The following is a 20,158-nucleotide window of genomic DNA, read 5'->3' on the forward strand; positions in this document are numbered from 1 at the left end:
CCTTCTCCCAGAATTCCTGGCGATACCGCCTTTTATATGACTTCTCTGGTGCCATCTAGTGTTGAGATACATGAACATCATCTTGTTAACCCTTTACACTCCTTGCATATCGTTACAACATTAACCCAGGATTTTAACCCTTACTGCACCAAATACCTATATTACAATATATCTGAAATACACTCATCACTGGGCTCATTGTCCCAAGTGTCGAATTGATTTATAGAAATCCTGTGGTGTTCTCACTGGGACAGGCACCTATTAGTATGTTTTGAAAAATAAACTACTTGTTTATGTTTTCGCAGTGGCTTCAAAAGCTTGCAACACAGTTAATAAAATGCGCACAAACTGACACATAGCCTTAAACTAATACAGAAATTACAGTCATTTCAGATTAAAATGTATCATCCGTGTGTATAAATTCAGTGCATAAAGATGATCAGGGTGTAAATGTTGAGAGAGCAAATTACAGCATGACACATTCAATGAATACATGTTTGTAAGTAATAGGAGTTAAAATAACTAAAGAACTATGAAAACTGACTGGAGAACTTAAACTCTTTTAAGTTCAGTGAATACAGTGAATGGTAGAACCCTCAAGAGTATTGAAAGTCAAAGAGATCTAGGAGTACAGGTCCACAGGTCATTGAAAGGGGCAACACAGGTGGAGAAGGTAGTCAAGAAGGCATACGGCATGCTTGCCTTCATTGGCCGGGGCATTGAGTATAAGAATTGGCAAGTCATGTTGCAGCTGTATAGAACCTTAATTAGGCCACACTTGGAGTATAGTGTTCAATTCTGGTCGCCACACTACCAGAAGGATGTGGAGGCTTTAGAGAGGGTGCAGAAGAGATTTACCAGAATGTTGCCTGGTATGGAGGGCATTAGCTATGAGGAGCGGTTGAATAAACTCGGTTTGTTCTCACTGGAACGAAGGGGGTTGAGGGGCGACCTGATAGAGGTATACAAAATTAGGAGGGGCATAGACAGAGTGGATAGTCAGAGGCTTTTCCCCAGGGTAGAGGGGTCAATTACTAGGGGGCATAGGTTTAAGGTGTGAGGGGCAAGGTTTAGAGGAGATGTACGAGGCAAGTTTTTTACGCAGAGGGTAGTGGGTGCCTGGAACTCGCTACCGGAGGCGGTGGTGGAAGCAGGGACGATAGTGACATTTAAGGGGCATCTTGACAAATACATGAATAGGATGGGCATAGAGGGATACGGACCCAGGAAGTGTAGAAGATTGTAGTTTAGTCGGGCAGCATGGTCGGCACGGGCTTGGAGGGCCGAAGGGCCTGTTCCTGTGCTGTACATTTCTTTGTTCTTTGTTCACAAACCAAAGGTGGTTATATACTGTGACAGAAAGTGACTGCTTCTTTCCAGAAACTACAAGTTAAAAGTTAAACTAATTTAAGTCACACGGCTGAAGGTTTGAAACCTCACAGTTGTTTTCTTCATACAACAGGGCCTCGAACTGAAGTGTAACTTAATTTTCAATGGCTGGGGAGCTAACGGTTCCAGACCTTAGCTCATCCAACCTTTATGGGATTTGCAGCAGTTGCTCTGTAATTAGACCGTTAAAGTGTAACTTTGTCCTGGTCTCAATCCATGTGATGTATTTCACTTGTCCACTTTGGCAAGAAGAATAGAAAATCAATATTCTTGTGATCTTATGAGACGAAGTCCCACCTTCATACGGAGGATACCCTCCATTGTCCTGTGTGACACTATCACTGTGCTAAATGGGGTAGATTCAGAACACATCTCGATAAAAACAGGGTACCCATGAGGTGCTGTGGGCCATCAGCAGCTTAATATTCAATCACAACCTAACCTTATAGGCCGGCATATCCCTCACTCTACATTGGGAGCACACAAAGCAAGTGTGGAATACAAGGGAAGTAGAAAGAAACTTAAGCAAGGAGTCTGGAGGGCTAAAAGGGCTCATGAAAAGTCATTGGCCAGCAGGATTAAGGAAAATCTCAAGGCTTTTTAATTTTAATAATCGTCATTGTCACAAATAGGCTTACATTAACACTGCAATGAAGTTACTGTGAAAAGCCCCCAGTCACCCCCAGTGTACCCCTGTTCGGGTACACAGAGAGAGAATTCAGAATGTCCAAATTACCTAACAGCACATCTTTAGGGACTTGTGGGAGGAAACCGGAGCACCCGGAGGAAACCCACGCAGTTTCAGGGAGAGCATGCAGACTCCGCACAGACGGTCATCCAAGGCGGGAATCGAATCTGGGACCCTGGCGCTGTGAAGCCATAGTGCTAACTACTATGCTACCATGCTCCCCATATATTATACATATATAAAGAGCAAAGGGGTAGCCAGGGAGAAGGTTGACCCACTTAAGGACAGGGGAGGAAATCTATGCGTGGAGTACTTTGCTTCAGTATTCACCAAAGTGAAGGACTTGGTGGGTGATGAGTCTGGGGAATGGTGTGTAAATAGTTTGGGTCATATTAAGTTCAAAAAGGAGGTACTGGGGTCTTGAAAAACATGATGGTAGACAAGTCCCTAGGATCTGATGGGATCTAACCCAGAATACTGTGAGAGGAAGGGAGGAAATTGCTGGGGCCTTGAGATAAATCTTTGTATCCTCACTGGCTAGAGGGGAGATACTAATGGATTGCAGAATAGCCAATGTTGTTCCTTTGTTTAAGAAGGGTAGCAAGGATAATCCAAGTAATTACAGGCCGGTTTGCAATACGTCAGTGATAGGGAAATTATTGGAGAGGATTCATTGGGATACAATTTATTCCCACTTGGAAATAAGTGGACGTATTGGTGGGAGGCATCATGGTTTTGTGAAGAGGAGGTCATGTCTCACGAACTTGATCGAGTTTTTCGAGGAAGACAAAGATGATTGCTGAGGGTAGGGCAGTGGATGTTGTCTACATGGGCTTCAGTAAGGCCTTTGACAAGGAACCTCATGGCAGATTGGGACAGAAGGTGAAGTCGCACGGGACCAGAGGTGAGCTGACAAGATGGATACAGAAATGGCTCCATCATAGAAGGCAGAGGGCAGTAGTGGAAGGGTGCATTTCTGAATGGAAGGCTGTGAATAGTGGCGTTCCTCAGGGATCAGTGCTGGGACCTTTGGTGTTTGTAATTGTATAAATGATTTGGAGGAAAACGTAACTGGTTTGATTCGTAAGTTTGCGGATGACAAAAGGTTGGTGGAATTGCGGATAGCGATGAGGACCGTCAGAGGATACAGCAGGATATAGATCAGTTGTAGACTTGGGCGGAGAGATGGCAGATGGAGTTTATTCCGTACAAATGTGAGGGAATGCATTTTGGAAGGTCTAATACAGGTGGGAAATATACAGTAAATGGCAGAACTCTTAAGACTATTGATAGGCAGAGGGATCTGGGTGTACACGTAGACAGATCACTGAAAGTGGCAATGCAGGTGGAGAAGGTAGTCAAGAAAGCATACAACATGCTTGCCTTCATCGATCGGGGCACTGAGTTTAAAAATTGTGAAGTCATGTTGCAGCTTTATAGAACCTTAGTTAAGCCGCACTTGGAATATAATGATCAATTCTACCAGAAGGACGTGGAAGCTTTGGAGAGGGTACAGAAAAGATTTACCAGGATGTTGTCTGGTATGGAGGGCATTAGCTATGAGAGGTTGGAGAAACTTAGTTTGTTCTCAGTGGAACGACGGAGGTTAAGGGGCGACCTGATAGAAGTCTACACGATTATAAGGGGCATGGACAGAGCGGATGGAAGTTTTTTCCTAGGGTGCAAGGGTCAATTACGCGGTGGCATAGGTTCAAGGTGCGGGGTGCAAGGTTTAAAGGAGAGGGACGAAGCAAGCATTTTGAACAGAGTGTGGTGGGAGCCTGGAACTCGCTGCTGGGGGAGGTAGTGGAAGCAGATACGATAGTGACATCTTAAAAAATACATGAATAGGATGGGAAGAGGGATATGGTCCCCGGAAGCACAAGGGTTTTAATTCAGATGGACAGCATGGTCAGTGCAGGCTTGGAGGGCCGAAGAGCCTGTTCCTGTGCTGTAATTTACTTTGTTTTTATAAGACTGGAGGAGCCGGGGATGTTCCTCATGTTTAAATCTCTCAGCAAAAGGCAGTGAAGCCCACACATGAACTGAGGAGTCCACAGTTTTGAGGTCTTAAAGAAAAGTTTTTTTTCAAAAATATTTTAATTACAACAAGCTGCAGCCCCTCTCCCCACCTCACTCCGTCCACGAGCTGAAACTTTATAGCTAGCAAAGGTAACCCCCACCCACGGTGTATGCTCAAAGAACAAAAACAAACTACGCCTTCCAACCCATACAGGCTACGGATGAGCAACCAAAACCCAACACCCTGACAACACTTAAACTCCCCCAGGGGATCATATATTCCCCATTCCGTTGCCCTGCTCCCCGCACCCCCCCCCCACCCCGACAACCATAGCCACCTCAATCCCAAACATACAACAGATACAAACTGCAGCCCCTCTCAAACCAACCCCTCCTAACCATCCCCAATAAAGTCCCAATCAAATCAATTTAATCAAGTCCCAGTCCAGGGACCTGAGGACAAAAATCACATCCAATATTCCTTGTGTCAGCACTGAGGGAGTGCTGCACTGTCAGAGCTTCTTTCAAATAAGATGTTCAACTGAAGCCCAGTCTGCCCCTCTCAGGTTCTGTAAATTTCCCACAGCCACTATTGTGAAGAAGAGTTGGGGAGTTATCCCCGGTGTCCTGACAAATATTTATCCGTCAATCAACATCACCAAAATCAGATCATCTGCTCATTGTCACATTGCGGTGTGTGGGACCTTGCTTTGTGGAAATTTGCTGCTGCGTTTCCTAAAACAGTGACGACACTTCAGAAACACTTTGGCACATGCTGTGGTTGTGAAAGGCGCGACAGAAGTGAAAGTTTTAAATTGAAGATTGATGTTATCTGATCCTTAATAGATTTCAGCCATCCCCAATTGACCATTTAATAAATTTGCTTTGGTTCGGACAAGAATTATAACCAATTAAAGAAAAGGCAGAATTCTCTGGAAATTAAATTTAAAAAGTTTATTAAAAGAAAAAGTTTTACTGAACAACTTGAAGACACGTTTACAACTTCATGCAGGTGATCAGTCTGCAGAAGCGTAACCCTCCCTGGCTCCTTCTTTGACAGTAATTTCCTTGGAACTCGGCCGCGAGAGTTTTCAGTACTTGGCCAGCAAGGAAGACCTTCGGAACGTCGACTTTTATCCCCAAAGTGACCATTACATCATGTCAGCGTTGGGCCTGTTGTAACATGACCATTGGCCAATTGGGCACTAGTTTCATTTAATTGGATCTTTAATTACTGACACCATCTTCTCTCATTACCTTAGACAGGAATACAATAGGACTGTTTCATACAGTTACTTTAATTCCTTATTCATACAGTTTCAAATGTTGAGGCTAATCAGAGTTGGAAGGTCTCTCTTGCTGCTACATTTATCCTCATTGCACATTCTTTATATACACAGCAATTTTACATTTTTACAACAAATAAAACTCAGGCTGGGGACTTCTGGTTGCGGTGAGGATGAGCTAGCCGCACGTTTCGGCGGCTCCAGCTCCGACGGATCTTCGGGCTCTTTTAAGAGCCCCAACGGGGACTTTGCCGGCCGAAAAACCCGGTGTGAGGTGCGTGGGAAGGGAGTCCCCCCCGAGCGACGGAGGGAAAAACCGGCGGCGGCGGCTGCAGCCCGAAGAATCTTCAACCACAAGGTCAGAGGGAGTGGAGAACAAAATGGCGGCGGAGAAATCACAGGTGACATGGGGGCCTGAGCAGGATGAAGTCGTGAGATGGTGCGTGGATCTGCTGAAGAAGGAGGTACTGACCCCGATGTTGCAGGCAATGGAGGGGCTTAAGGAGACTTTAAAGACCCAGGAGACTGAGCTTCGCGTGATGGAGCAGAAGGTGTCAGGTATTGAGGACGAGGTCCTGGGCCTGGCGGTTAAGACTCAGACGCACGAGGCACTTCATAAAAAGTGTGCTGACAGGATTGAGGTCCTTGAAAATGGAGCGCGAAGGAAGAACCTTAGGATACTAGGTCTCCCTGAGGGTGTGGAAGGAGTGGACTGTGGAGCGTACGCAAGTAAGATGCTGAGCTCACTGATGGGTGCTGAGGCCCCTGCGGGCCCCATGGAGGTGGAGTGGGCAAATCGGATCCCGGCGAGAAGACCAAAAGCGGGAGAACCACCGAGGGCGATAATCGTGCGATTCTACCGCCTTAAGGACAGAGAAGAGGTCCTGAGATGGGCTAAAAAGGTGCGGAGTAGCAGATGGGAGAATGCTGTGGTAAGGATATACCAGGATTGGAGTGCGGAGGTGGCGAGAAGGAGGGCGAGCTTTAACCGAGCCAAAGAGGTTTTGCACAAAAGGAAGGTGAAGTTTGGGATGCTGCAGCCGGCAAGACTATGGGTCACGTATCAGGAGAGACACTATTATTTCGAGACGGCGGAGGAAGCATGGTCCTTCATCAATGAAGAGAAACTGGACCGGAACTGAGGGACTGATGCTGCAGGGAATTGTTATTGTTATTGTTTTTGTTAATGTTATGGTGAAAGTTAATCGAGAAGTAAACAGGGAAGGGGGGGGGGAACACTGGGGAAATGTGGGCGCCGGTGAGGGGGGAAAGGCGGGACATAGTCAAAGAATAGGGAAGGGGAGGGGGAGGGGAAAGGGAGCTGCGCCATAAGAGGCGGGTCAGGTAAAGGGATGTTCCCGCGCCAGAAAGAATAAGGCGGGAAAACAGGCGCAAGGCAGATGGGAGTTCCCTCACACCGGGGGGGTCGAGGAGTGAGCAGGAGTAGCCGGGGTCAGTTGAAGTCAGCTGACTTATGGAAGTGATATGGGGGGAGCAATCAAGCTAGATAGGGATCTAGCGGGGGGGGGGGGGGGGGGGGGGGAGAGAGGGAGGGGGAAGGGGACAACTGGGTTGCTGCTGCGGAAATCCAAAAGGAAATGGCTAAAGAGTGGGTGGTCGGGGGCGGAGTGCGACGCTGGGGGAGCGAGCGGGAGCGCGGAGGTGGGATATGGGACTGGCCTAGAGAAGGTAATGGCTAGTCGACACGGGAGGGGGGCAGGTAGCCCCCCAGTGAGGCTGATCACGTGGAACGTGAGAGGCCTGAATGGACCGATAAAAAGGGCCCGAGCGCTCGCGCATTTGAAAGGACTAAGGGCAGACGTGGTTATGCTCCAAGAGACGCACCTAAAGGTGGCGGTCCAAGTTAGGCTAAGGAAAGGATGGGTGGGACAGGTGTTCCACTCAGGACTGGACGCAAAGAACAGAGGGGTGGCCATTTTGGTGGGGAAACGGGTAGCATTTGAAGCAAAGAACATCGTAGCAGATAGTGGAGGTAGGTATGTAATGGTGAGTGGTGGGCTGGATGGAATGGAGGTCGTGTTGGTTAATGTGTATGCCCCAAATTGGGACAATGCGGGGTTCATGAGACGGATACTGGGGCGTATTCTGGACCTGGAGGCAGGAAATTTGATTTTAGGAGGGGACTTCAATACGGTGCTGGACCCGGGGCTAGATAGATCCAGCTCAAGGACCGGAAGAAGGCCGGCAGCGGCCAAGGTACTTAAGGGGTTTATGGACCAAATGGGGGGAGTGGATCCATGGCGATTTCTTAGACCCAGGGCTAGGGAGTATTCCTTCTTCTCCCACGTCCATAAAGTGTACTCCCGGATAGATTTTTTTGTTTTAGGAAGGTCGTTGATCTCTAGGGTGGAAGAAGCTGAATACTCAGCCATAGCGGTTTCGGACCATGCCCCACATTGGGTGGACCTGGAAGTAGGAGAGGACAGGGAGCAGAGAACACTCTGGCGATTAGATGTGGGACTGATGGCAGATGAGGGAGTGTGTGCCAGAGTGAGGGGGTGTATTGAGAGATACCTGGAGGTCAATGACGACGGCGAGGTCCCTGTGGGAGTGGTCTGGGAAGCACTAAAAGCGGTGGTCAGAGGAGAGCTGATTTCTATTGGGGCCTACAAAAGGAAAACGGAGGCCAAGGAAAGGGATAGATTACTGGGGGAGATTTTAAGGGTGGACAGGGAATTTGCAGAGACCCTGGAGGAGGAGCTGTACAGGGAGAGGAGACGACTCCAGACCGAGTTTGACCTTCTGACCACCAGAAAGGCGGAGGTACTGTGGAGGAAGGCACAGGGGAGGAGGTATGAATATGGGGAAAAGGCTAGTCGCCTGTTGGCGCACCAACTGCGAAAGAGGGCAGCAGCAAGGGAGATAGGAGGAATTAGGGATGAAAGGGGAGACACTGCGAAGGGCAGGAAAGATAAACGAGGTGTTTAAGACCTTTTATGAGGAACTGTATTGGTCTCAGCCCCCAGAGGGAGAGGAGGGGATGCGGCAGTTCCTGGACCAATTGAGGTTCCCGAAAGTGGAGGAGCAGGCGGTGGCAGGCCTGGGGTCGCCGATTGAGGTGGACGAGGTTATTAAGGGACTGGGAGGCATGCAAGCAGGGAAGGCCCCGGGGCCGGACGGGTTCCCGGTGGAATACTACAGAAAATATGTGGACTTGTTGGCCCCGTTGTTGGCGAGGACGTTCAATGAGGCCAGGGAAGGGGGGACTCTACCCCCGACGATGTCGGAGGCGACGATATCGCTAATTTTGAAGAGGGACAAAGATCCGTTGCAGTGCGGGTCCTCTAGACCTATTTCACTATTGAACGTGGACGCCAAATTGCTGGCAAAGGTGCTGGCATCGAGGATAGAGGACTGTGTCCCGGGGGTGGTGCACGAAGACCAGACAGGGTTCGTAAAAGGGAGACAACTGAATGTTGACGTGCGACGACTATTAGGGGTGATAATGATGCCCTCAGTTGGGAGGGAGGCAGAGATAGTGGCGGCAATGGACGCAGAGAAGGCATTTGATAGGGTGGAGTGGGAGTATTTATGGGAAGTGTTAAGGAGGTTTGGGTTTGGGAACGGGTTTATTCGCTGGGTTAGACTACTTTATGGGGCACCAACGGCAAGCGTAGTTACAGGTCGACATAGATCGGAGTATTGCCGATTATATAGGGGAACAAGACAGGGATGCCCGCTGTCTCCATTGTTGTTTGCATTGGCAATTGAACCTCTGGCCATGGCGTTGAGAGACTCCAGGAAATGGAGAGGGGTGACTAGAGGGGGAGAAGAACACCGAGTCTCGCTATACGCGGATGACCTTTTGTTATACGTGTCGGACCCAGCGGGGGGGATGATAGAGGTTATGCGAATTTTGAGGAGGTTCGGGGAATTTTCGGGGTATAGGTTAAACATGGGGAAGAGTGAATTATTTGTGATACATCCAGGGGACCAGAGTAGAGAGATAGAAGGCTTACCGCTAAGGAAAGTGGAAAGAAACTTCCGATACCTGGGGATTCAGATCGCTAGGAGCTGGGGAACCTTGCACAGACTTAATCTGACACGGCTGGTAGAACAAATGGAGAAGGACTTTAAGAGGTGGGACATGCAGCCTTTATCGCTGGCGGGCAGGGTGCAAGCAATTAAGATGATGGTCCTCCCGAGGTTCTTATTTGTATTCCAATGTCTCCCTATTTTAATCACCAGGATCTTTTTTAATAAAATAGATAGGAGCATTACGAGCTTTGTGTGGGCAGGGAAAGTTCCGAGAGTAAGGAGGGGGTTCCTTCAGCGCAGTAGGGACAGAGGAGGACTGGCACTACCGAACTTGGGAGATTATTATTGGGCCGCCAATGTGGCAATGATATGTAGATGGATGATGGAGGGTGAGGGAGCGGCGTGGAAAAGGCTGGAGAGAAGGTCCTGTAAAGGAACGAGTCTAGAGGCGCTGGTGACGGCACCGCTACCGCTCTCACCTAAAAAGTACACCACGAACCCGGTGGTGGCGGCAACACTGAACATATGGGGACAGTGGAGGCGACAGAGAGGGGTGCGGGGAGCCCTGGTGGGGTCCCCTATCAGGAACAACCATAGGTTCGCCCCAGGAAGAATGGATGGAGGATTTCAGAGCTGGTACCAGTTGGGAATTAGGAAGGTGGGAGATTTATTCATAGATGGGACTTTTGCGAGCTTGGGAGCACTGGAGGAAAAGTATAAGTTACCCCGGGGAAATTTCTTGAGATATATGCAGGTGAGGGAGTTTTCTAGACAACAGGTGAGGGAATTTCCGCGGCTCCCGACACAGGGGATACAGGACAGGGTGCTTTCAGGGGTGTGGGTCGGAGAGGGCAAGATGTCAGAGATTTACAGAGAGATGAGGGAAGAGGGGGAGGAGTCGGTGGGCGAACTAAAAGGAAAGTGGGAAGAAGAACTAGGGGAGGAGATAGAGGAGGGTATGTGGGCTGATGCCCTAAGCAGGGAAAACTCCTCTTCCTCATGCGCCAGGCTTAGCCTGATTCAATTTAAGGTGCTACATAGAGCACACATAACGGGGGCAAGATTGAGCAGGTTTTTTGGAGTGGAGAACAGATGTGGGAGGTGTGGCGGGAGCCCGGCAAACCACGCACATATGTTTTGGGCGTGCCCGGCACTGGAAGGATATTGGAAGGGAGTGATGGGAGTGATCTCGCAGATGGTGAATGCCCGGGTCAAACCAAGCTGGGGGTTAGCTCTATTTGGAGTTGCGGAAGAGCCGGGAGTGCAGGAGGCGAAAGAGGCCGATGTCGTGGCCTTTGCGTCCCTCGTAGCCCGGCGCAGGATCCTACTCATGTGGAAGGAGGCAAAACCCCCCGGACTGGAGGCCTGGGTAAACGATATGGCGGGGTTTATTAAACTGGAGCAGATAAAGTTTGCCCTGAGAGGATCGGCTCAAGGGTTCACCAGGCGGTGGCAGCCATTTCTCGACTACCTAGGGGAACGTTAGAGGGAAGACAGATGACCAGCAGCAGCAACCCAGGGGGAGGGGGGGGGGGGGGAAGGGGGGGGGGAGGAGGTTTAGTTGAGTTTAGGACAATAGAGAATGAGGTTTTGTTACTTGGGTATTATTATTATTATTATTATTGTTAAAAAGTTAAAAATTTCTGTTTTGTTATTGTTATCGTTTCGTTTGTTTTGTAAGCGGGAAAAATGTTGTTCAGGAAAAAATTTTCAATAAAATATATTTTTTTTAAAAAAGAACAACAAAGAACAAAGGACAGTACAGCACAGGAACAGGCCCTTCGGCCCACCAAACCTGCTCGGATCATGATGTCTGACTAAACTAAAACCTTTTGTGCTTCCAGGGTCTGTATCCGTCTATTCCCATCCTATTCATGTATTTGTCAAGATGCCTCTTAAACGTCACTATCGTACCTGCTTCCACCACCTCCTCCGGCAGTGAGTTCCAGGCACTCACCACCCTCTGTGTAAAAAACGTCCCTCACACATCTCCTCTAAACTTTGCCCCTCACACCTTAAACCTATGTCACCTGGTAATTGACTTTTACAAGCTGGCAAAAAGCTTCTGACTATCCACTGTGTTCATGCCATTCATAATTTTGTAAACTTTTATCAGGTCGTCCCTCAACCTCCGTCTTTCCAGTGAAAACAATCCGAATTTATCCAACCTCTCCTCATAGTTAATACCCTCCAGGCCAGGCAACATCCTGGTAAACTTCCTCTGTACTCTCTCCAAAGCCTCCACAACCTTTTGGTAATCTGGTGAGGACCAGAATTGTAGGCAATATTCCATCTGTGGCCTAACTAAGGTTCTGTACTGCTGCAGCATTAACATGACAATTTTGTGTAGTCAATTCCCACATCAATGAAGACAAGCATGCCGTCTGCCTTCTTAGCTACCTTATCCACCTGCGTTGCCACTTTCAGTGATATGTTTATTGTAATTTTCCAATCTACCACAGACAACTTGCCCCTCATACCATGTGTTATGGGCCAGGGTTTAGAGAACCCCAAAGTGTATCATGGAGTTCACCTGACCCACAACTTTTACTAGATTGTGGTATGGGGAGCACACGGCCCACTCTACAGGTGTGGTGCAGCAGAAATTTAAAAGTAATTTTTAAAGCAAAACAATGTTTATTCTATGAACTCAGTTAACCTTTTTAAAACATACAGTGAACATCTTAGCACCCATCAATTCAAATATACCCCCCAAAGAATACAATACTATAAGTAATCCTTAAACTTTCCTGTGAACATCCGTAAGACAAAAATCCTTTTTACAGAAGAACATCAGGTTTAAATTCTCTGAGAGCAGTCATCACTCTGAATTCACCAAATGATCTGGAGGTAGTCTTTAGATGCAGAGAGAACAGAATTACACCTTTTTCTGGTCAGTGAGAGCAGAAACAATAACAACGGAGCCAACATCTGTAATTTATTGTGAACTTGTTGGAGTCACAACAGGTGTGCTGAATCACAAAACCCCTCCCCACATTGAGAGCAGATGAATGGTCTCTCCCCAGAATTAACTCGCTAGTGTCTCGGTAGTTAGGACAGATCAGTGAATGTTTCCCCTGCTCAGAGCAGGTGAATGGCTTCTTCCAGGTGTGAACTCGCTAGGGTTCCTGCAGTGTTTGGATATCTGAAGCCCTTCTCTCACTAAGAGCAGGTTAACGGCTTCTACCCTGTGTGAACTCGCTGGTGTGTCTGCAGGCTGGATAACCGAGTGAATCCCTTCTCACACTCCGAGCAGGTGAAAGGCCTCTCCCCTGTGTGAACTCGCTGTTGTATCCGCAGGCTCGATGAAGTGGTGAATCTCTTCTCACACTGAGAGCAGGTGAATGGCCTCTCTCCAGTGTGAACTCGCTGATGTATCTGCAGGCTCGATGAAGTGGTGAATCTCTTCTCACAATGAGAGCAGGTGAATGGCCTCTCCCCAGTGTGAACTCGCTGATGTATCCGCAGGGTGGATGAATCACCAAATCCCTTCTCACACTGAAAGCAGATGAACGGCCTCTCCCCAGTGTGAACTCGCTGGTGGGACTGCAGAGCAGATAACTGAGTGAATCCCAACCCACACTGAGAGCAGGTGAATGGCCTCTCCCCAGTGTGCACCCGCTGGTGTATCTGCAGGTCGGATGATTGTGTGAATCGCTTCCCACACTGAGAACAGGTGAATGGCCTCTCCCCAGTGTGAACCCGCTGGTGTCTCCGCAGGCTCGATAAAGTAGTGAATCCCTTCTCACACTGAGAGCAAGTGAACGGTCTCTCCCCAGTGTGAATTCTCTGGTGTGACTGCAGGCTGGATAACTGAGTGAATCCCTTCTCACACTGAATACAGGTGAATGGCTTCTCCCCGGTGTGAACTCGCTGGTGTGTCCGCAGGGCGGATAACTGAATGAATCCCTTCTCACACACAGAGCAGGTGAATGGCCTCTCCCCAGTGTGAATGCGTCTATGAGCTTCCAGCTGTGATGGGGCTCTAAATCCCTTCCCACAGTCTCCACATTTCCACGGTTTCTCCATGTGTTGGGTTTCCTCGTGTTTCTCCAGGTCGGACAATCAGTTGAAGCCTCGTCCACACACAGAACACGTGTACGATCTCTCCCCGCTGTGAATGATGTGATGTTTTTTCAGGCTGTGTAACTGGTTAAAGCTCTTTCCACAGTCAGTGCTCTGGAACACTCTCACTCGGGTGTGTGTGTCTCGGGGCTTTTCCAGTCACACTGATGGTTAAAATCTTTTGAAGCCGACAGAACAGACAAACATTTCTCCTCCTAGATTCAAAGTCCGGTGATATTCAGTTCCAAGGAATTGAGACCCAGTCAGATTGAGACGTAAAGTTTGAGATTTCTGTCTGTAATTCCTCTTGTTCTAATATCCTGTAAAAACAATTTACAATGGTCATCACTGTCAGCACAGGATAGAAATTCAGAATAGTCAATTCGAGAGAACATTCTTTCCTCTCTCATTCCCCAAAAGCTGTAAATCTCCGTCCCACACACTCTCCCTCCATTCTCACCCTACTATATCTAATATTCACCCTCCCAATTCTCCTGAAGGTGCTGATTCAGGCTGATTGACAGATCCATGCTCACTGCTTCCTGTCCTGGACACAGAGACCATAATAAATAGGAGCTGCAGTCAGCCATTCAGCCCATCAAGTCTGCTCGTCTATTTTGTGGGGTCATTGACCAACCTATGTCAGCAACATTCTCCGTGTTACTGACCAGAGGCTGAGTGTGCTGACTCAATATCTGTGAGCTCATGAGGCCGAGCTGTAAAACACCAAGAAAAGGAACGACGAACCCAAGGAGAGAATTCTGAACGTTGAGCAAGATGCCTCCTCGACGGAGGCTGGAATTAAATCCTTGGAGAACCGGCTGAGTGCCGTGGGGGAGGTCCTGGGGGACTTGGAGAACCGAGGGTCAGAGAAAGAACATCCGAGTCGTCGGCCTGCCAGAAGGTGTGGAGGGTGAGGCTCCAGTCAGGTCCTTCGAGGACCGGCTGCCATGTTTTCTCAAGCTGGATGTGAAGCCTGGGTGTTTCAAATTAGAAAGGGCATCGGATCCTGTCTTTGAGGCTGAGGGATAGTTTTCATCCCAGGCCTGTAATCATTCGCTTCCACAACTTGAAGATCACCAGAGGGCCCTGGAGACAGGTAAGGTGAGGTGGGACCTGGCTCCATGAGGGACTGAGGATTTCATTCTTCCAGGACATTTCGGCAGCGACGCAAACGAAGCATCGAGGCTTCGATGAAGTTTGAAGGGAACTCAAGGCTGCGGGAGTGAATTCTGTCGCTTTATCCTGTGACCCTGTAAATTGTATCCGACAAGTCCGTCAAGACTTTTGATAATCCGACTTATGCATCGGCCTTCATTAAATCTATGAAGGGCAAGGATTTGTAGGGATGGTTTGCAGCTCGGACTAACTAATCCGGACTCTTTCCTTATCATGGTGTTGGTGTCTGAATTTGTTATCTTTTATCCTGTTGAAGGGAGTTGTTATTCTGTGAGGGCCGATTGAATGTCTTCTCCTCGAGTGTTCCAGGGACTCGTATTATCTTATCTCAGTTATGGTAGATGTGCCGTGTGCTTATTATCCGTCGTCTTTCTTCTATTATCCGAACGTTAATCATGGCAGAACCGAGTGGCGCCATTGCCAACGGGTGGGTGGTGGTGGATGCAGGTCTTCACGGGTGGGTCTAAAATGTGGGAAGGACATTCGATCCCCATTCCCTTTTTGGCCCTTCTTTTCTTCTCCTCAGTTTGGAGAAGGTATCCCGAGGGTAACAACAGTCTGGCCGTGGGGTTAATCCTCCGAGTCCTCAGTCATATTGAGGAATGTCCCCTTGGATCTATGGTGGTGGTGATTCTTTTGTCTTTTTGTTATTATGGGAGGGTTTATGTGTTGTTGACTTTATCCTACTCTGGTACAGACGGGGCATTTATCCGGGAAAGGAGCAGTTTGGAGAGATTTTGGAGCCTTTGGTGTAAAATGAGTTGGAGGAGGGGGTCATGGCGCATATCCGACTGTGGTGTGAAACTCTGTTCCTGTTCTCTCTGTCGTCTAGCTAATGGCGGCAGTTAATCTGCAAATTTTCTCAGGGAATGTACGGGGCATCCATCACCCTATCAGAAGGAAAAAAATCCTCTCATTTCTTAAGGTGAAAGTCGACATAGCTTTATTGCAGGAATCTCATCAAGCTTAAACTCATTTGGTGCGGCAAGGTGGCACAGTGGTTAGCACAGCTGCCTCACAGCACCAGGGACACAAGTTAAATTCGGGCCTCGAGTGACTGCCTGGGTGGAGTTTGCACCTTCTCCTCATGTCTGCGTGGGTTTTCTCTGGCTTCTCCGGTTCCCTCCCACAGGGCAAAGATGTGCAAGTTAGGTGGATTGGCCCCTTAGTGTTCAAATAGGTTAGGTAGGGTTACTGGGTGACAGTGACACGGTGGAGTCATGGGCCTAGGTAGGGTCCTCTTTCAAAGGCAGGTGCGGAATCAATGGGCTGAATGGCATCCTTCTGCACTGTCGGGATTCTATGATGAGGAACACTTTAAATTGAGGCTGGATCGGTTGGGAAGGATTTTCCCAACGTCACAGGGAGTGAGGGGGGGAGGGGGAGGGGGAGGGGAGGGGGGGGGAGGGGGGAGGGAGGGGGGGAGGGGAGGGGGGGAGGGGAGGGGGGGAGGGGAGGGGGGAGGGGAGGGGGGGAGGGGAGGGAGGGGGGGGACGGGGGGAGGGGGAGGGAGGGGGGGAGGGAGGGGGGGGAGGGGGGGAGGGGAGGGGGGGGAGGGGGGAGGGGAGGGAGGGGAGGGAGGGGGGAGGGGAGGGGGGGAGGGTAGGGGGGAGGGAGGGGGGAGGGGGGAGGGGAGGGGAGGGGAGGGGGGAGGGGGAGGGGGGAGGGGGAGGGGGAGGGGAGGGGGGAGGGGAGGGGGAGGGGAGGGGGGAGGGGAGGGGGAGGGGGGAGGGGGGAGGGGAGGGGGGAGGGGGGAGGGGGGAGGGGAGGGGGAGGGAGGGGGAGGGAGGGGGGGGAGGGGGGAGGGAGGGGGGGAGGGGGGAGGGGAGGGGGAGAGGGGGGAGGGGAGGGGGAGGGGGGGAGGGGTGGAGGGGAGGAGAGGGGGAGGGGAGGAGGGGGGGAGGGCGGGGAGGGGAGGAGGGGGGGAGGGCGGGGAGGGGAGGAGGGGGGGAGGGCGGGGAGGGGGGGAGGGCGGGGAGGGGGGAGGGGGGGAGGGGGGAGGGGGGGGAGGGGGAGGGGGGAGGGGGGGGAGGGAGTGAGGTGAGGGGGGGAGGGAGTGAGGTGGGGGGGGAGGGAGTGAGGTGGGGGGGGGAGGGAGTGAGGTGGGGGAGGGAGGGAGTGAGGGGGGGGGGAGGGAGTGAGGTGGGGGGGGAGGGAGTGAGGTGGGGGGGGAGGGAGTGAGGTGGGGGGGGAAGGGAGTGAGGTGGGGGGTGGAGGGAGTGAGGTGGGGGGGGAGGGAGTGAGGTGGGGGGGGGGAGGGAGTGAGGTGGGGGGGGAGGGAGTGAGGTGGGGGGGAGGGAGTGAGGTGGTGGGGGGGAGGGAGTGAGGTGGGGGGGAGGGAGTGAGGTGGTGGGGGGGAGGGAGTGAGGTGGGGGGGGAGGGAGTGAGGTGGGGGGAGGGAGGGAGTGAGGTGGGGGGGGAGGGAGTGAGGTGGGGAGGGAGTGAGGTGGGGGGGAGGGAGTGAGGTGGTGGGGGGGAGGGAGTGAGGTGGGGGGGGAGGGAGTGAGGTGGGGAGGGAGTGAGGTGGGGCGGTTGGTTCGGGAGTTGGGGGTTGGGTGGGTTTGGGGGTTGTGTGTTGATTTTATTTTGTAATGTTATCTGCTGTAAACGTTAAAATGCTAAAATCTGAATAAAAATACTTTAAAAAAAAAATCTATCCACTACTCCAATAATGGCCGGACTGAAACACTTGAGATCGACACAAACAGCAGCCCATCATCTGCACACAGAGTGATCTTGTGCTGCCTCACCCCACCCTCCAGTCCTGATATCTGATGATCTGATCTAATATCCTCCGGCAAGGGCTCAATGGCCAACGCAAACAACAAGGGAGACAGAGAGCAGCCCTGTCTAGTCCCTCTCTCTCAAGCTCAAAATTCAACACCCTTAAACCATTTGTGGGCACCGAATGATCAATGAAAGGTTTCCACCTCCGGGTGAGCCCCTCTGCCGACCCCCACAAAGCGAACGTGACCTTCTCCAGCTGCAGGAATTCTGCCAGGTCGCTCACCCACATTCCCGCTTCCGGCTGCTCCGAGTCCCGCCAGCACAACAAAATCCATCTCCGGGATATCAGGGAGGCGGAGGCCAAAACATCGGCCTCTTTCCCCACCTGGACTCCCGCATCCTCCGACACACCGAATATCGCCACCTCCGGACCCGGGGCCACCTCCGGACCCATAACAACCGAGAACCCCTGCCAGAACCCCTTCAGCAACGCCCCGCCCCATCTCCAGGAACACCTGCTTCACCCATGGGGTCTCCCCGCCCCATACACACACACATACACACAGACCGCCCCCAGCCGCTGCACCCTCTCCCCCTCCTCCACCTTAGGGAACTCCAACCCATCCAGGAACTGTCTCGACCCCTCCTCCCTGGTTGGGGGCTCCGTCTCGTACAGTCCCCTATAGAAGGCCTCAAATGCCCCATTCATCCCCTCCAGATCCGTTACCACCTTGCCCCTCTCATTCCTCACTGTACCAATCTCCCTCGCCGCTGCCTGCTTCCTCAGCTGATGGGCCAGCAGCCTGCTCGCCTTTTCCCCACTCATCCACTGCCCCTCTGGCCCTCCGCAACTGCCCCGTGGACACCAACCCAAACTCCATCTGGAGCCTCTGCCTCTTCTTTAACAACCTCTCCTCCGGGGCCACCGAGTCCCTGTGATCCACCCTCAGAGTATCCCCTACCAGCCTCGCCCTCGTCCCTTACCAGTCTCTCCAAACAGGCGCCGGAATATGGCGACTAGGGGCTTTTCAAAGTAACTTCATTTGAAGTCTACTTGTGACAATAAGCGATTTTCATTTTTCATTTCATTTCACGCTCCATCCTCTCCCTATGCACATTGATCGAAATAAACTCCCCCTAACTACTGCCTTAAGTGCCTCCCCCAGCGTGGTGGCTGTGACCTCCCCCGTGTCATTCAACTGCACATAGCCCAGTGTGGCAGCCCTCACTTGCTCACACACTCCCTCATTCGCCAACAGCCCCACATCTAACCTCCACTGCGGCCATTGCCCCCCCCCACCTTCCCCTGCACCTCCCGCACATCCACCCAGTGCGGCGCGTGGCCGGAAACCACAATCTCCGAGTCGGCCACCCCGGCCCACAGCACCTTGTCCATAACAAACTGTCGATCCGGGAATACACCCGGTGCGTACGGGAGAAATACGAAAACTCCTTCGCCCTCGGCTTCCCAAACCTCTGTGGTTCCGCCCCCTGATGTACTTCATGACCCTCCTCCACCCGACTTAAAACTCGACCGATCCAAACTCGGATCCAGGATCGTATCGACATCACCTTCCATAATCATCCGGTGCATTGTCCAGGTCTGGGATCTTCCGTAACACCCGCCTCATAAAAGTCCACCTCGTCCCAATTCTGGACATAAATCAGGAATACCGGCATCCCTCCAACTACCCACTGACCGTCACATACCGGATCGGCCACAATGCTCCCCCACCCCAAAAAACAATCTCTTATTAACCAACAGCGCCACCCCCTCGTCTTCATGTCGAACCCCGAGTGGAACCCCTGCCCCACCCACCCCTTCCTCAGCCTCGTCTGATCCCCCAACTTCAGGATCGTCTCCTGCAAGAACACCACGTCCGCCTTCAGGCTCCTCCAATGCGCAAAAACATGTGACCGTTTAACCGGCCCATTCAGCATGGTGGCCCCCGGCCAAGGCCGCTGACCTCCCTCCGCCCTTACAGTCCACCCCTCCCCATCCTCTCAGCCTCAAACAAAGAGAAACAAAAGGCACGCTCACCATCACCGCTCACCCATCGAAACCTGCGAGGTGGTCGAGGGTTATGGGGAAAAGGCAGGAAAATGGAGAGAAAGCTGAGATGAGGAGGGATTTCTTCACTCGAGGATGTGGTGAAACTTTGGAATTCTCTCCCCCAGAGACCGTGGAGCCTCAGTCATCAAGTATTTTCAAGACATACACTGATCGGTTTCTCGATATTGAAGAGATCGAGGGAACTGGGGAATAGTTTGGGAAAATGGTGCTGAGGTAGATCAGCCAATTATCTCATTGAATGGTCGAGTAGGCTCGATGGACTGAATGGCCGACTGTAGCTCCTATTTGTTATGATCTCTGTGTCCAGGACAGGAAGCAGTGAGCATGGATCTGTCAATCAGCCTGAATCAGCACCTTCAGGAGAATTGGGAGGGTGAATATTAGATACAGCAGAGTGAGAATGGAGGGAGAGTGTGTGGGATGGAGATTTACAGCTTTTGGGGAACAAGAGAGGAAAGAATGTTCCAGAGAAATTAAAATAATCTGTTCTGAATTTCTATCCTGTACTGATTGTGATGTCTTTTGTAAACTCCTTTTACAGGATGTTAAAAGGACAGAATTTACAGACAGAAATCTCAAACATCACGTCTAGATCTGACAGACTCACTCGGTTCATCGGCCATTAAATCTGGAAGGAGAAATGTTTGCCCTGATGGCTTCAAAAGATTTTAACCATCAGTGTGACTGGAAAAGCACCGAGACACATCCACCCGAGTGAGAGTGTTCCAG

At 50.9% G+C, this 20,158-nt stretch overlaps 1 protein-coding gene across 1 annotated transcript; it reads right to left on the reverse strand.

Moving 5' to 3' along the window:
- Positions 1-12,001: 12,001 nt before the first annotated feature.
- On the reverse strand, positions 12,002-13,802 carry LOC140420695 (uncharacterized). Its single transcript, XM_072504692.1, has one exon. The coding sequence runs from the start codon at positions 13,411-13,413 to the stop codon at positions 12,568-12,570; it is 846 nt and encodes a 281-aa protein (XP_072360793.1). The 5' UTR covers positions 13,414-13,802; the 3' UTR covers positions 12,002-12,567.
- Positions 13,803-20,158: the final 6,356 nt, after the last annotated feature.

Source organism: Scyliorhinus torazame, chromosome 5 (genome assembly GCF_047496885.1).
Source record: "Scyliorhinus torazame isolate Kashiwa2021f chromosome 5, sScyTor2.1, whole genome shotgun sequence".
Classification (NCBI taxonomy): domain Eukaryota; kingdom Metazoa; phylum Chordata; class Chondrichthyes; order Carcharhiniformes; family Scyliorhinidae; genus Scyliorhinus; species Scyliorhinus torazame.

Coding starts and splice junctions, on each gene's coding strand:
- LOC140420695 (XM_072504692.1), bottom strand. CDS start 13,413: ATGGAGAAACCGTGGAAATGTGGAGACTGTGGGAAGGGATTTAGAGCC.